Genomic DNA, 15766 nt, shown 5'->3' on the forward strand with positions numbered 1-15766 from the left:
CCTCCTCCGAGGCCGTCCCGTCAGCGGGGGGCGGGGCCGGGAGCGGCGCCAAGCGGCAGCGCGAGCGCGCGCCGGGAGGGGGCGCCGAAGGGCGGGACCGAGCATGCGTGAAGGGCCCCTTCCGGCCGGTGCCGCCCTCCCGCATGCGCACGTGCGGGCAGCGGGTGGGTGGGCACGCGGAGGGCGGGGCAGCTCGCGCGGCGCGCACGTGCGTGAGGCGGCGCGCGTGGCGCCCCCCGGCGGCGGCGGGGCGATGGAGCTGGAGGCGGCGCGGCGCGCGGTGCTGGCGGCCGTGCGGGGCACGCGCGCCGCCGACCTGCCGCGCCTGCTGCACTGGATGCGCAACACCCGTAAGCGCCGCGCGGGGCCGCGCCCGCACCGCGCCGCGGCCCTGGCTCGGCCCACACCCCCTCGGCCCCGCCGGCCGGTCGGGCCCAGGGCCGCGGTGGAGCAGCCAGGGCCGGGGGCTGGGGAGCGGACCCTGGGCGAGGGGCAGCGTGCCCGGGCCGGGGCGCCGCCCCTTCCGGGGGCACGCGGCTCGCTGGGTACCGGCTGTACCGGCCAGGCGGCTCAGCCGGGCTGCGGCCCGAATGGAGCGCGACCGGTGCCGCCCGCCCTGCCCGGCTCCGGTCCGGGGTGGCCGGGCCGCGCTCGCCCGTCCGGGGCACTCGTGCCGCCACACGGGTGCCGTGACAGGGCTCGGCGGTGTCGCGGGGCAGGGCGGGCTGCGGGGTGACCCTCAAACCCCACAGGTTGTGCGGAGCCACCCTGTTCCTGCCGCGCCGAGACGGCTTTATGTATCAGCCTTGCCTTGTTCAGCTTCACACGTGTTACAGCAGCCTTTCAGAAGTTTGGAAATAGTGGCTTGAACTAATTTACAAGCGCTGCTTTCCGCACTTATGTCACCTTAGATTATCATAGCTTTCTGTTTACTCCCTTGTTTATGCCTTGATGTAATTTCATCTGTGTACTGCAGTCTGCATTTTGTGGCAGATGAAGAAGGAGATACGGATCAGTGCAGAAACTGTAAATTTGCAACTGAACCTAAAGGATGACATAGAAAACCTCAACATAGGCAATCCATTAAAGCTGTAGGCACATAGTGCCATGCTGAATAAAGTCTAAATGCTGCTTAGTCTCAGGGTGTATGTGCATTTTTCCATTGCAGATAGGAATCTGGAAGACCCCTCCAATCTTGTAATCAGGCATCCAGTATTTGTATGTCTTGTTTATTAATGATTGTCTCCTGGGATGGTAAACCTACCCTGATGATCATGTGTTAGGAGAAATCCATCATACAATACAGTACTTCCCCAAGTCATGCCCTGCTTTGCTCGGGTTATGCTTCTTGTTTGGGTCTTTGTTCCAGCATGTCCACTTTAGGGTGAAAACAACTTCCTAAGCCAGCAGACAGGGACCGTGGCACAAAGGCCAGCTCTGACATGAAGAAGTTGTCCAGCTGTCTAGATACTTGGAACTGCAAACTCACTGTTGCCCTGTGGTTTGCGGCTCCCAGAGTTATTCAGATGGAGAGGCAGGACAGATCCTTCTCAGGTGGAGCAGGCCCTCTGCTGGATTTAAGAGAAGAGAACCAGCGGGGAACAGCATTTACTGTCCGGGACAGGCATGCAGTCCTCCCACCCGAACGGGTTCTTAGGAGAGACAATGCCGAGTGTTCCAGAGCATCTGGAAATCAGCCTTCATGACTAGAAGTTCATCCCTGGAACTTAAAGCTGAATTTTGATGGAAGTAGTTAGTGTTAATTGCAGTTAAACATTCTTATTTTCTGTGTGCATATGTACACATACATATGTGCATGTATGTATCTACACACACATATGTCTGCATGCGTGTACAGATGCAATGCTAGAGCAATCTGCTATAATACTGCATCCTTCCATTTTTGAGGACTTGTCTGGACATAGTAACTTCCTAAATAGTGCTTGGGTTACTGTAAATAACCTTGTTAGAAGTGGTTGTTGTCTATTTCATATGCTCTAATATACAAAAATCTCATTGAACGTCCCATGCTTCATTCATATTGCTTATTAACTTAACATAAATCATCACAGCTCCTATGCACTATATGAGTTTGTGTGGTGTGCATATATGGCTTTCTCAGCTTCCTGACTCCTTCACAAATATTGTAAAGCATGTGGAAACTTACTAGTGAAACTTGAAAATGCTGAAATGTTTCAGTTAGGAAACTAATACTTACTATTTTCTCTGTTTCAGTTCTATGATTGTGTTTTATTTCTGCTATAGGAATTTTTTAACCAGTGACATAGTTTGTGTAGACTCCAAAATCCTTTGTCAGTGAATACATTTTAATATTTTTTTTATGTTACAGCTTCTAAAAATTACCATAGATGGTTTCTGTGAAAGATAATATACTATGGTTACTAGCCTTTGTTAGATTATGATCTCTCAAGTATTTTTTCTGAATTTTAATGATCTAGCTTTTTGCCTATGTCTTTCAATGAAAGGATACATATATTCTTGCCTTATATTTGTTCTTCCTAATTAAGATACACCCTAAAGAGTAGATTAGGTTCCAAATCTTGAACTACTTTGTGTGTGGTACATCTGAGCAATCTGTGTCCTTCTGTTTTTATGCTGTTCACATCAATAGTGATGGTTGCTGCTTCACTATGTGCATCATCTTTACACATACTTGGCTTTACTGTTGCCATTCAATGGCTTTTCAGCTCATATGCTGCCCACCAGAGAACAGAGTGGACGAGTTGACAGGGCAATCAGGATCAAGCAGCTGAAGTAAGGAATGTAATTTCATCTCTGTAGTCTCCTTGTCAGGCCATCTTCAGAATCTTTTTTGGTTTAGGATTCTTTGCTTACAGGCTTGTACTCTGATAATATTTTGTGATAATTTTCTTTTTAAAAAATGCTCATTGTTAATATCTTGGCTGGATGCTGTTAATTAATATTCTGAGAAATCAAGTAGACATCTGCATCCTTGGCATTTGCTTACACTTTGTGATTGTATTTCGTGAAGTGCTGATACAGTATAAAACTGTAGGGAACCATATTTGTTCCAAGGTGTGTCATTTAGAATGTGTGACTTAGGCTAATCTTATTTCCCTGATTGCCACATTAGTGGAGAAATTTAGAGCCTGCAGAATCTGGTCTCATGCTAATGCTTGTAGAAGTTACCAGTGGAAAAATATTAATATTATTGTGCTCTCTCAAGGTGCTCTAGTCTCCCTGTCTAACATACCTATATGTTTACATGTAGCTATATGGTAAGAGTGGAAATTAGAAAGCTTTATGGCTATGTGTTAAAACTTTTCATTGTTAAACAATCAAGATATGTTTCACTGCCTCTTTGGGTCATTAACCTGTTCCTGTTTTTCTAATCGCCTTTGTCTGAATGGCTGTGTCCTGCTTTATTTCTAGCTTTCACTCTGATGAGTACAGGACTAGAGTACAAGATCAGTATCACTCCCTTACTGATTTTATTTTTTTGCAGCATTGGACAGTAAGTGAGCAGAGGGATTTGTCCTGCAGGTCACATTCCTGTTGCTTTTCTGCATTTTCCTCAGAGATGCAAATATTTTGTGTGATGTCCCCAGCACAGCACTCTTGATGATGCTTTTCTTTGTATTGTTTCTCTGAGCTGCTTCTGTAGCTGTATACTGACAGTAACTTTTAGTGTGGCTTTTTTTTCCCTCTGAATTGTTGCATTTGAATAATTATACTGCCCGTTTTAATACCTAGATAGTTCTGTGTTAATTAATAGTACTTGGGTTGAGGATGGTGAGAAGCTGGTAGAGGGTTCTGCTGCTGTACCCTGAATACAGCCGGGGAATGGGTGTTCTCTCTGAGCAGAGAGAAGACTGTTTGATGGGAGATGTAAAAATGTTACCAGATCTCTGTGCTACACAGAAATAAAAGTCCACTCTTTGGTGATACAAATGTAGGAAGGAAACAAACCTCTGATGAACAAAAGAAAAAAAAAAGTGGTAGGGGTGGGTAGATAATATTCTGAAAAGTAAGATAGGATAAATGGAAAAATGGAAAAACAGCAATCTGTTTTTCTGTGGTGTGTCAGTTGCCTGCCTTCTCCTCCTGTATCCCCTTCCTGTTTCTATCAAGATGTTGAGCTTACAGTTTTACCTCCAGTTGAGGAGAACTGGGCATGATTCCAGCGTTAGCTGTAGTCAGACTTTTTCATTTTCACGCCTCTCTCTGAATTAAAGTGTACATGCATCGTTAAAGTCCTGCATCCTTAGAGTAAAGTCCTTTAGGAATAGTGTTGTTGCAAAGACAGCCTTATTACTGTAACTTAGTTGGTGTTTTCTGACTCACACAATGAATGCATGAAATGTTACTGAGAAACTTCATGGAAGATACAAATTGATTCATAGTAAAGCAAGTTATCATACCTAAAGTAAAGCGTTGCATATTTTGAACTGGAAGAATATTGAACATGTTCTCGCTCCAATGATTTCTGACAAGACTTCCGTAGTAATTACGGGAATGTAAGTGAATGAAAGATTCTATTTGTTTTTTCTTTGTATGAATGTGGGGTTTTTTGTATTGAAAATTTTAGAAATTCCGAATCTTTACGTGTGATGGAAGAAGACCTTACTGTTTTAAAGCAGCTGCTTAGCAACACTGCTTGGCTGTTTCACAATCAGCCAGCTCTTCCCACACACTGCAGTGATATGTACGTCATTTCACGGTGACTTGCATTCCAGCTTTTCTTTTGAGTTAGTCTTAGATCATAAAGAAAATTAAATAATAAGAGTTGGAAAAAAGAACAGGAACTTTTGGTGTCTTAACTTTTTTATAATAGGATGATTAATGCTTTAATATCCTTTTGCAATAACTATGTTCCAGAAGTTCCGGTTAAGAAAACCTGGGTGAAGCCCAAGAGCTAATTCAAACCACTTGGGGAAACCCCCCTGACGATCCCCCTCAGTTGGGTTCCAGCATTTGATGTGTAGCTGGGGCATTTTCCCACTTGAACCTCCTCCACTGCCCAGACTTCTGAAATTTTCAGTAGCAGAAAAGGTTGTGTTTGGTAAGAGTGAATGCTGGAAGAGAATTGGCCGAGCTATATGTTTACATGAACAGGAACACAGAAATCAGGGGAAATAAATACAGGAATCTGAATCTTGGGTTTGAGATTGAAGTCATCTTACTACTCTACGTACTGGCAACTACTGAATGCTTTTGCTGTACTTAGCACTTAAATGCAGGTTACAAAGCCTGTCTCTCAGTCAATGTCAGTGAAACAGATAAAATGAAGACTCTTTATGCTTCTTGTGTTCTGTCGTGGGGTCTAAGATGGAAATATTTTTCAATCAGGGCTAGAACTTACTGTCGTGATACTAAATTCTAAATTTTTTTCAGTTCATGTCACAGTTTAATAAAACACTCCTGCAAACCTTTTCCAATGTATGCATTTCCTGAGAAACTTTAAAATATGAAGCTAAGATTTCAAAGTGATACACTGTCTGAATTGCTGATTGTTCCTACAGTACTCAAAATGTTCAATATCAAGAGTATTACTCAAAATAGTAATTGAATAATAATCATTCCAAATCTCATTGCAAATCTTCCAATTTAAGGATAAACAATACATAATGAAGTACAAATTAATTTTTTTGTGGATTCACTTGTACTGGGAACAAACCAGCTTTTTAAGAGGTTGGTGTACAATTCAGTCTTCTGACTTGAAAGTTGAGGGCAGGCTTTTAACAGGCAGTGAGGGAGGAGTATCTGATAAAATCAACCTGACTGATTGTGGAGAATGTGCTGCTTTTGTACAGTGTTCTGCATACAGAGAAGAAACTTCTCATCATACTCATAGGAGCAGACCAAGTGTGTCCAGCGTTTTCTATCATACACTTTATTATCTAGGAATTAGCATGTTCTCTGACCTGCTAGGTAAAGTTATCAGATGATAATTTTCATAAGACAAGAGAAGGAAGCAGTATAAGAAAAGAATCTTGACTGTTTAAATATTTCAGTCACTGTAGGTAGAACTAAAGTGGAATGAGTATCTTAAAAAAGGATGAAAATGTGGGTTTCTGCAATGGGACAAGTACAGTATGTGTTTTTGTGTTTGTATGTGTGTGAAAAAGTAATTTAGTACAAGGCTTCATATCCAAATTTGTAGAAGTGATTTATTCAAGTAAAATATCCTCTCAGAAGAGGATTTTCACATTAACTGGGATGGATTTATTTGTTAAAATGATACCATACCAAAAATCTTTTCCACTATTCTGTTTGATAAACAAAAATGGGATGTTACCTATAATTGGATGAATCATCAATTTTGGGAATTTGTATTAATTTTCTTTGTTGTGAGAAGTGTACTGGTGTGAGAGAGGTCTCAAGAATACCAAATACTTCTTAGTTGTAAGTCATTGAAACATAATTGTGGTAGGGAAAACTAGGGATTGTAAAACAGGTATGAGACCTTGTTTAAAATTTAACTTCAAAGCTTCTTTCAGTTAACCAATGTAAAAGACTTAAACTAATAAAATGACCTCTGGTTATATTTCTGTTGGAAAAAGCCACTTACTTTCTACCAATAGCTATGTATGCTTTGGGATAGAAATAATATTTAGAGTTCCTGAGGTACTTGATATACTGAGGTCACATATTGCTTCTCAAATGGTTTAGCCAAAAAGGGCAATACTAAAGTTTTAGGGATGTGGTGCTTCCTCCTTGGTTTTCCAGTATTATTAAAACCCACTGAATTACTAAATTAACCTCGTATTAAGTAACATGGCTGTTAATATTTGCTTTTCTCTTCTGTGAGTTGGAGTATATGTCTGGAAGACCGTAAGTGCTTGCTATTATGGTTGCCTTTTCTAAATCCTCTTCTTTCCTCTTCTTCACGATTATAAGCCGCACTGAGTATAAGCCATACTCCCGGGTGTCAGCAACTTTTCATTCTTTGTCCATGCATAAGCCACACCCAATTATAAGCCGCATGTTACAATACAGAGTGTGATAAAAGGTATCTATTCTATCACCATCTGTTGAGGGTGGGGGCAGTGATCCTTATCTCAACGGCAGATATTCTGCTAATGGGCCATCCATTGAAACCAGGCAGGGCATTGTTCTTTATCTTTTCACAACCCATCCTTCCTCCAGCGAGTCATTTTCTGCTAATGGCCCATTGAGTCCCACTGTGTGACTGATAAAATTACTTCATCCCATTGGAAGTTGCTCCAGCCAGGGGCAAGAGCCCAACATTTCTTACCAAGATAAAACCAGAGGTTTTGGGACACTAAGGGAACCCCTTTCTCCACTGGACTCTGGAGGAAAACCGGATTTCTCCGCATCACCACTGGACCTCCGGAGGGAAACTGCACCTTGTACAGGAGCACTGCTTCAACTGAATCACATCTGTCACTGCAGGAGGATGCAGCCACCATTTGATGGGACTGCTACCACCACCCTGCCTGACAGGGTGTCAGGTTGTACTCTGACTTTGTCAGGGTTTGGAGTTTGTTTCTTTGTAGTACTGTATTTCTATTTTAATTTCCCTAGAAAAGAACTGTTATTCCTAATTCCCATACTTTTGCCTGAAAGCCCCTTGATTTCAAAATTATAATAATCTGGAGGGAGGGGGTTTACATTCTCCATTTCAAAGAGAAGTTCCTGCCTTTCTCAGCAGACACCTATCCTCCAAACTAAAACAGCAACTTTTCGTTCTTTGTCCATATATAAGCCGCACCTGATTATAAGACGCACTTTGGGTTCGGACCAAAATTTTAGTCAAAATGGTGCAGCTTATAATCGTGAAATTACTGTAGTAATCTTCTGTTGTTATTTGGAAATTGCACATTGCTTACCTTCAATCCTGTATCTTGCAATGCCAGGATGTTCAGATGTTGGTGTAGTGATGCTTTCTATCTGGTGTGAGGCTTTGTGATGTTTTCTTAGCTTGTGTAGAAAGGCTGACTAGCACCAGGGTGATAATGAGGCTTTTTGCAACGTGTTAATTAAATTTTATAAATGCATGTTGAGTAAATCCAGTGGAACCGGTTTTTGAAGTAAAATACAAACACCGTGCACTCAGGCTTCCTCCATAAACAAATGATTGTGATTCATCTTGCAGTGTTTCATGAACTGTACATTTCTTTCCTGGTTAGTTTTCTGTTCAATGAACACAGGTTGGCTTGCACACTCTCCATTTTGTGTTGTATATGTTTCATGTATAGAACAGGTACTAAAATGGTACATAAAATAGTTTTTTCTATTTTTGTTTCTTCTTTGAAGATCCCTTTTAAGGCATACTGAGATTCTCAAGACCGAACAATTTGTAAAACACGAGGGTGGAGTTGATAAAACTGTACCAGCAGAGATGCGTATTTTCATATTTGGCACTGGTGTTTCCTACTTGATGGCAATCTACAAATATTTACATACTGCAAAAGTAAATGAGTTATTGTGGTAGCTGTAGCTGTTTCTTGCTTTGACGGGAAGGAGTCGACTCTGTGTCAGAGTTCAGTCACAGACTATACACACAGGTGTGGAGTGTTACACACACAGCTTCTGCTGCAGCTGCCATTTTGGCATCTCGGATCAAGTCTGTTCAGACCTCCTTCTCCTTTTTTGTTCCTGCTTATCATGCTTTAGAGTGTTAACTGATAGTTGGAAAAGAGCATTTCCATTTGTCATTTATTTTTCAGTGTCAGTGTTCCAACAGCTTTTTTGTTGAGCTCCATATATGTTGTCCTTAGGACTTGTTTTGTACAGAGAACTTGTATGTGTCATACTTTGTTTTGCAAGAAGAAATCAGAGGGCCCTATGCAAGATGTCAGTGTTGTGACTGAACTCAGGTCAGGGAAGGGATATTTTGGATTGGAGGAAGATGGATGTGCTACCTGTGTCCCACTGGAGGTGGGTGTTTCTCTTCTGTGGAGCTGGAGCACTGAACAGTCTGGAGAGCTGTGCGTCACTAGTGTTGGCCAGGAAGGGTCACCCAGGCCACGAGGGAGCAGATCCTATTGACACACAAGATCTGGGAGGAAGAGAGCTGAAGTTCAGTATTTGCAGTGTGATGTGGCTGGCCTGGTGGTCCAGCAACACTTCCTGTGTTTCATTAAATGCTATATATGAATTCGATACTCTTAACAGGCACTGAAACAGCTGGATGAGCTCTCTTGCATAGTAATAGTATTGTTTTAAAGCAAGTGCCAGATGTAGAGGCTTATTGCCCACAGGCACTGATCTGCTCAGCTGCTAATATCAGCTTTCTACTCTATTGTTCTGTGTGTAGCACGATTTTTCCCCTTGCTCCCTCAGATGTTATCCGCCTCAGCAAACTGGCGCCTTGGCACTCTGAGGGCATGTTGTGGTGCTAGTGGTCTCAGTTAAGCTACAGTTAGATTTGCCCACCTTCCTTTCCCATAATATCTGGATTTACTTCTTGCTGTGTCACATCCATAGAAATCTTCCCTGAGGTTATTGGAAAAATCACTCTGCTTCTGGGATGTTAGTAACAAATCTGCAAATTGTTGGATGGGCTGTGGGTTCAACAGGATGGGTGCTCATTAGAGGTTTCAAATTAAAATGCTGACAAGCTGGAGCTGCTGCATTGCACCTGTTGTGTTGGTGTTGCTGCTGTTGCAGCTGCTGCCTCTGTACCTCCTGTGTTTCTTGCTGCAAAGTGTGCATCTCCTTAGGAGCTGAGGTTCTGGAGAACCAAACTGTGAGCACTTTGGAGCAGTGAATTGCCTTCCTGAAGTATAACAACTACCAATGGTAATGGCCCATCAGGGCTTTGGAGCATTACTGCTGTGCGTTTAATAAAGTATAAACCAAATCTATCTTAAGGAAATACAGATAATTTAAAGTTTCTGCTGCTTACTACAGAGGATTCAGAATTATCTGCTTGGGTTCATTTTCAGATGTGTCAAAAGAACAATTTACATTTGCACTCTTAAGAAGAGAGCATTTTGCACCAATGAATGATGGGTTTCTTTAATCATCTTGTTCTCACTACAGTGCTTAAGCAAAAACCATTTCAGAAACATTTCATAGTTAAAGGGTTTGCAGGTTCCTGATTCCTATACTAGTCTTTAATTTCTTGCTCTTTTTTGCATTTCCTGTGATCCACAAGAAAGATTAAAATACATTAGCACAGAGAAACTTGTAGTGTGTTTTGTAGATTTATTTTGAGCCTGTTTGCCATCAAGCTTTTCTATACTAATGTTCCCACCTGGAACAGCAATGCTAGCAAACATGGCCTTTTTTAAAAACACCTGTAAAAGCTGTCAGATTTTCTTTTTGTAAGTGATACACGTATATGTAAAAAGCACAGTGGCTGCTCAACATGTTGGCAGTATAAATAAAACAAGAAGCAAACCAGAAGAGGTGGGGAAGAGAGGACATTCATGTCTGTTTTTAGACGAGACTTAATAGATGGGTTTAGTATATTTTTTCAAGATTAGATTAGTGGTTGCGTTTTGGTGGTGTTGGTTGTCTTTTACAGGTTTGAATTGAGATGTGCCTTTGCTTAGAACAAGTTCAGCATCCTCAAAGCAGTGAGATGTCCACACCAAATAGAATTTCATCTAGTCCTTCTTTTGAGGAAAATATAACAAGGAAAGAGCAGAGTACAGGCATACAGCAGATCTTGTGCTGAATGCCAGTTAGGAACATCATACTCTTAAAGATAAATTGGGGGGTATAAGCAGGATGTTGGCTGCAAGATGTGAAAAGTCTGGTAAGAGGAAGTAAACCTTTAGCTGGAGTGTCTGGTTCTCAATACTGCAGGTCAGAAAGGATGAGAGATGCAGGAGATCCAAAGGGAAGTGTTGAGAATCATCACACTCTAAGGGAAAAAAAAACAACAAAAAACCAAGAAAGGTCTGGATAGTCAAATCTTGTTTTTTCTTGGAAGAGGACTGATGTGACACATGATAAGTTATTATATAATGGAGAAGGACAAAGTTTTTTACTTCCATTGTGAGTGGGGCAGAAAATACTAAATAGTGGGAGAGGAAGTCTAAATCAGTAATTAAGAAGGGTATTCCTTTCTAATATTAAGGGTAATGAAGCACTGAAATAAATGGTTAAGGGTGGTTGTAGAGTCTCCAGCATTAGCAATCATTTTTGAAAGAGCAATTTGGAGAAGTAATGATACTTACTATTGATTGAGCCTTGGAAGAAGAAAGGATTAGTGTCTTCTCATGGTTTCCTTCTCAGTCTTTTTTCTAGATGTCTTTAAAAAATGTGCTAAAGTAATGCAGGACCATCCTGGAAAAATAGCAAAAATTTACTGTGCGGCTTTGCAAAAATGTGTTGGTTTACATCCATTCCTATTTTCCTTCTCATTTGAAATAATTTAGTAGTTTAGCTAATGTAAAATATATTATGAGTTGAACTGTTGAACTGTGCGCTATCCCCGATTTTTTGTAAGTTTATTAGAAAGATCATACGTATAAAAAAAAACTTGTATTAAAAAAAAAAGAAGCCTGCATTCAGGCAGCTATTGAATTTTGTAATTTCTCCAATAGTTCAAAAACATCTTTGATGTTTTTTATATCTTAAGCTGAAACAGTATCACTTTAGTGGCAGCCCAGACCATCATATGTGAGTTATAAATTTATAAATATGAAAATAATTTGGGATTTTAGAAAAGCAGTGCATTTATTTTATGTGGCAAAGTTATTACAATCCAAATCTGTCATTGGCTGGAAAAGCTAACAAAGGCTGAAAAATGCATATGATTAAAAAACCTTATCCATCTGGTGTTGTTTATGTCTTGCAACTGTGTTGTACTGGTCATCACTTAGTCCACATGATCTGCTTATGATTGTTCAGGGGTTTTGTTTGTCTTGCTTTATAGATGACTTTGATGAGCTTGTGGTGAGTAACGATGATGTTGTGCTCAGAAATATCGCTGAAGATTTGCGGAATCGTTTACCCATCGAGGCAATGTTTACTTCGGAACATCAGGCTGTTCAGAAAGTAAGCTAATTGTTATGGTCTGCTTTTGCTGAACCACATCATTTATTCTGATATCATTTCTAGCAGTAGTTCATAATAAGGAAAGAAGACGGATTAAAGTATAGGAAATCTCAGTTTAGTTCTCAGGTCTGTTGTTGCATGTTTGCATGACTCCAAGAAAGTTGCTTCATAGTTTTTAATACTTTGATCATATGTTATTTGGGATAGTTTTCATTCTGTGTGGTATGGCACCTGTCACAGTGATTTTTTAATGCTAGCTCCATAATAGAATTTAACAGCCCCCTTAAAGACAACAGGAACACAAGGCCAGTGTTTTTCTGTTGTCATAACGTGGGCAGCCCAGAGATGATATCCAGCTCTTTTCAGCTTCTAGTGGCTCAGAAAGAGGTGGGCTGTGAGTCCTGTGGGAGGAGAGTGTACCTTTCCTACTTGAGCTGTCAGGATACAAGAAAAGTTAATGCATTTCCCAGAAAAGTGGTGTGTGGCTCTTCAATGGGAAAAGTTGATTGGCCACATGCAGCAAGCCTGGCAAAGGGAGGAAAGATGAGTAGGAGGATGAAGATCAAGCCCCTTGAAATGATGAGAAGGCAAGCATCCCAACTGGTATACTTTTGATTGAAAGTTGCACCCATGTTAATCAGGGGTTCTTCTAGATAGAGGCATAATGATGAAAATAGTCAGTTGAAGCTGAGAAGCAGAATTGACCTTTCTGCTAAATTTGAGTTACATTCTCCTCATTAAAAGAAGAGAAGAAGCTTCCTTTACCCTGTATGTTCTCTATAGCCAAGCATGCCCTAAAGATACAAAATTCGCATTAGACCTCCCACTCAGGTATTAAAACCAGCTTGCTGTTTTTGTCAACTGCTGTTTACTGGTTATTTCAATGGAATCTGATGACCCAGTTTACATGCAGGATTTCTGTTGTTTATTTTTTTTTGTAACTGTTGCATAGGGAAGAACATGGATCTCAGAGATTCTGGGAAAGTTAACATGTGATAGTGTAAGTGAAGTTAAGAGACTTGGTTATGCCTTTCTAAGGTTTTGTTCCTCTTTTCAGATACACCAGCATCCACTGCCCATGATTCATGTTGATGCATTCCTGTATGATGATGATGTTGTTGATTCATTGTGTGAGGAGGGTAAAATGAGTAGGAGCTACTGCACAGAGTGTGGCTCATACAAAACTGCATCTTTAGGTAAGTGTTCTTTTGGGAACAAGAGAAACAAATTGAGTTTAACTAAACTGGTTTGTGCTGTGACTCAGCTGGACAAGACAATATCCAGCTGATGGAGGACTTTGTCCAGACTGGTGCAATACACAGGCCGGAATAATTTCCCATAAGCAGTGGAAGGAGCCTCCTACATGTGTAAGTTGAATTAATTTACAGTGTATGAGTGACAGTTGTTGCCCACAAAAACTGGGCAGATAAGCGGTAGGCTATGTACCACTGGAAAGGAAGATGCAAGAGGAAGACAATACTGTAGAGTCCATGCAGTAGCCTCACATGCAGTCTCTCACATGCTGAAAAATAGAAAGCACCATCTGTCTTAAAGCTGGTGTGTGGTGTGGTACAGATCAGTGCTGTTGCCAGTATAGCACAGCCATTGAAGGAATGGTTTATATGGACAACATTCCATTCATTAAAATTTTGGAGTTGAAATTAAAGCTATTAATATGTCTGCCCATAAAAAGTTTTGTGTAGATTGTGTTGAGCCTTAGGGACTACATTTCCTTTTTCACTTAAAAAGTTCCAAGTTACTTTGTTTTATATTCTTTAACGTAAGTTACTGTGCAGAAAAAGGTGATTCAGTTTCATGAAGGATTTCAAAATTCTCCATGTAAGGCAAGGAATCCACAGACTTGGGACAGGCTGCTTGGCTGATTACCTCTGATCTGCAAACCCTGGTGTTCCAAGGTGCCCAGCGCTAGTGCAAGCAAGAAACCACACAAGTTTTCAGTGAGGATGATTCTTCAGGTTACTATTTCAGTGGTTAATTACATAGTAGTTAGTACTGCCCACCCAACACCTTTGTTCTGTTCTTATTTCCCAGAGTTTATTTCGCATTCCTTTTCCCTCATGGAACTGAAGTTTCTTTATCAACATGTACTGCCTGACCTGACAGGAAAGGTAGTGGTTGACGTTGGCTCCAGGCTTGGTGCAGTGCTATTTGCGGTAACTTCCAGCACAGGAATTCATATTTTATTACTGTGACAAACATTTTCCCTCTTTTCTGACTGCGTACTCTCATTACTCAATCTTGGATGGGTCATTCTGATCTGACTCTCTGAATAGTGTAAGATGCTGTTTACTAGCAATTTCAGTTCTTCTTCTGTTCCTTGGAAGAGGGAATACAAATGATCTTGCTTATGGAGAGGAAAAGTCTGTTGTCCAACAGAGTAGCATATTGCTGCTCATCACACATGCTGCTCCTTTGCTCATTCCTGCTGTCTCTTTCATAAGTATGTCCTCTTATATCTTGACCATGCCTATATATAGATTATTTATGTTAAATTCCTTTATGAAGCTGATAAACTGTTAAAATATACAAAGGAAGACTTTGATATGAATTTGTCTCCAAAAACATATTGTCCTGCTCTGCATTTTAAAATGCACATAAAATACTTCATTGAGAAACTTGAGTGCAATTTTGATTGCTTTTGGCATGGCTGGTACAACATATGGCCAACAGCAATGCAAAACACACATTACTACTTTCTTTAAAAAGTCAATGTGTGTTTAGGGCTCAATCTTGCAAACACTTGAGCATGTGATTTTACTCATTTGAATAATCTAATTTTGGGATCACTCAAATGAGGGAAGTTACTCCCATTTGTAAATATTTGCAGCATTGGGTCCTTAAATGGTAACACTTTTGCTAGGCTGATTTTGTTTTGAAGTATTTAAATGCTTGTATTATTACAGTAGAAGATAGCTCTCAAAGCAGTCTTTCAAAATACAGTTCTGCTTTGTAACATGGTCTTGCCTTGGAGGAGGGGTGACTTCACCTTGACAGGTGGCTTTTCTACTCTGTGAGTTGAATGGTTTCAGAAAACCTTAATAACGAAGTTGTAATACATGTGATTCTCAGATATTCCATATTCTCACCTTTGTTTTGTCTTTGCCATTGTTGGCAAAGTGTAATTATTGTGCTCAGTGGAGACAGTGGCACTTAAAAGCAGTGTCTTTATTGGGGCATTCTACGCTCAAGTATCTATACTTTTTTTCTCTAACATTTCCAACAACTTCCCAAAACCTTAGTCCAAAACTGAACTATTTTTTGGGCTTAATATTAAGTCATGATTTGGCTTTTATTTACATGGATACCTGGTGGAAGCATCTGAAAATGTCAGTAATAGAGTAACTTAGAGGTTCTGACAAAGACTTGGTATTGAAATATCCCACTGTATTATTGGTACACTGTCCTCCATGTTCACTCATTTTGACTATGTTATATCTCATGTTTTTGTTCTTTTCTCTTGATATTTTCTTCTTCAATTCTCCCAAGAAACAAAAATAACATGTAGAGTCTTTTCCCTTCACACTATTTTTGTAACTTGTTTTGAACACCTTTTTTCTTTCATAGACTATTTTCCATCTGTTTTGAAGTTGAAGTGAACTTGGAGCTTTTTTCTCTTCTTGTTATTTTGATGTGTCATTTTGGATCTCTTACTAAAATTTGTGAGGCTTAAGTGGGAATTGCCAAATCAGGAGCTAAGCTCTGAGTAATATTTCACATTCACTGAAAGACATTTCTCAACTCTATTTTAAAATGTTTTTTTCAATCTTAACTTGTATTTTATTCT

At 40.6% G+C, this 15766-nt stretch overlaps 1 protein-coding gene across 4 annotated transcripts in view; it reads left to right on the forward strand.

The window, feature by feature from the left end:
- The first annotated feature begins 84 nt into the window (after positions 1-84).
- LOC116997402 overlaps positions 85-15766 on the forward strand; it is a 35726-nt gene continuing 20044 nt past the window's right edge. For 2 of the 4 annotated variants that reach the window (XM_033062042.1, XM_033062041.2), the window contains exons 1-4: positions 85-164; positions 11840-11961; positions 13019-13157; positions 14014-14135. In XM_033062042.1, the coding sequence (XP_032917933.1) occupies positions 104-164; positions 11840-11961; positions 13019-13157; positions 14014-14135 (444 nt within the window). In that variant the 5' untranslated portion in view covers positions 85-103. Of the gene's footprint in view, positions 165-251; positions 351-2489; positions 2776-11839; positions 11962-13018; positions 13158-14013; positions 14136-15766 lie in introns of those variants that run through there. The other 2 variants (XM_033062043.2, XM_033062044.2) reach the window with 2 other exon arrangements.

Source organism: Catharus ustulatus, chromosome 6, assembly GCF_009819885.2.
Source record: "Catharus ustulatus isolate bCatUst1 chromosome 6, bCatUst1.pri.v2, whole genome shotgun sequence".
Classification (NCBI taxonomy): Eukaryota; Metazoa; Chordata; class Aves; order Passeriformes; family Turdidae; genus Catharus; species Catharus ustulatus.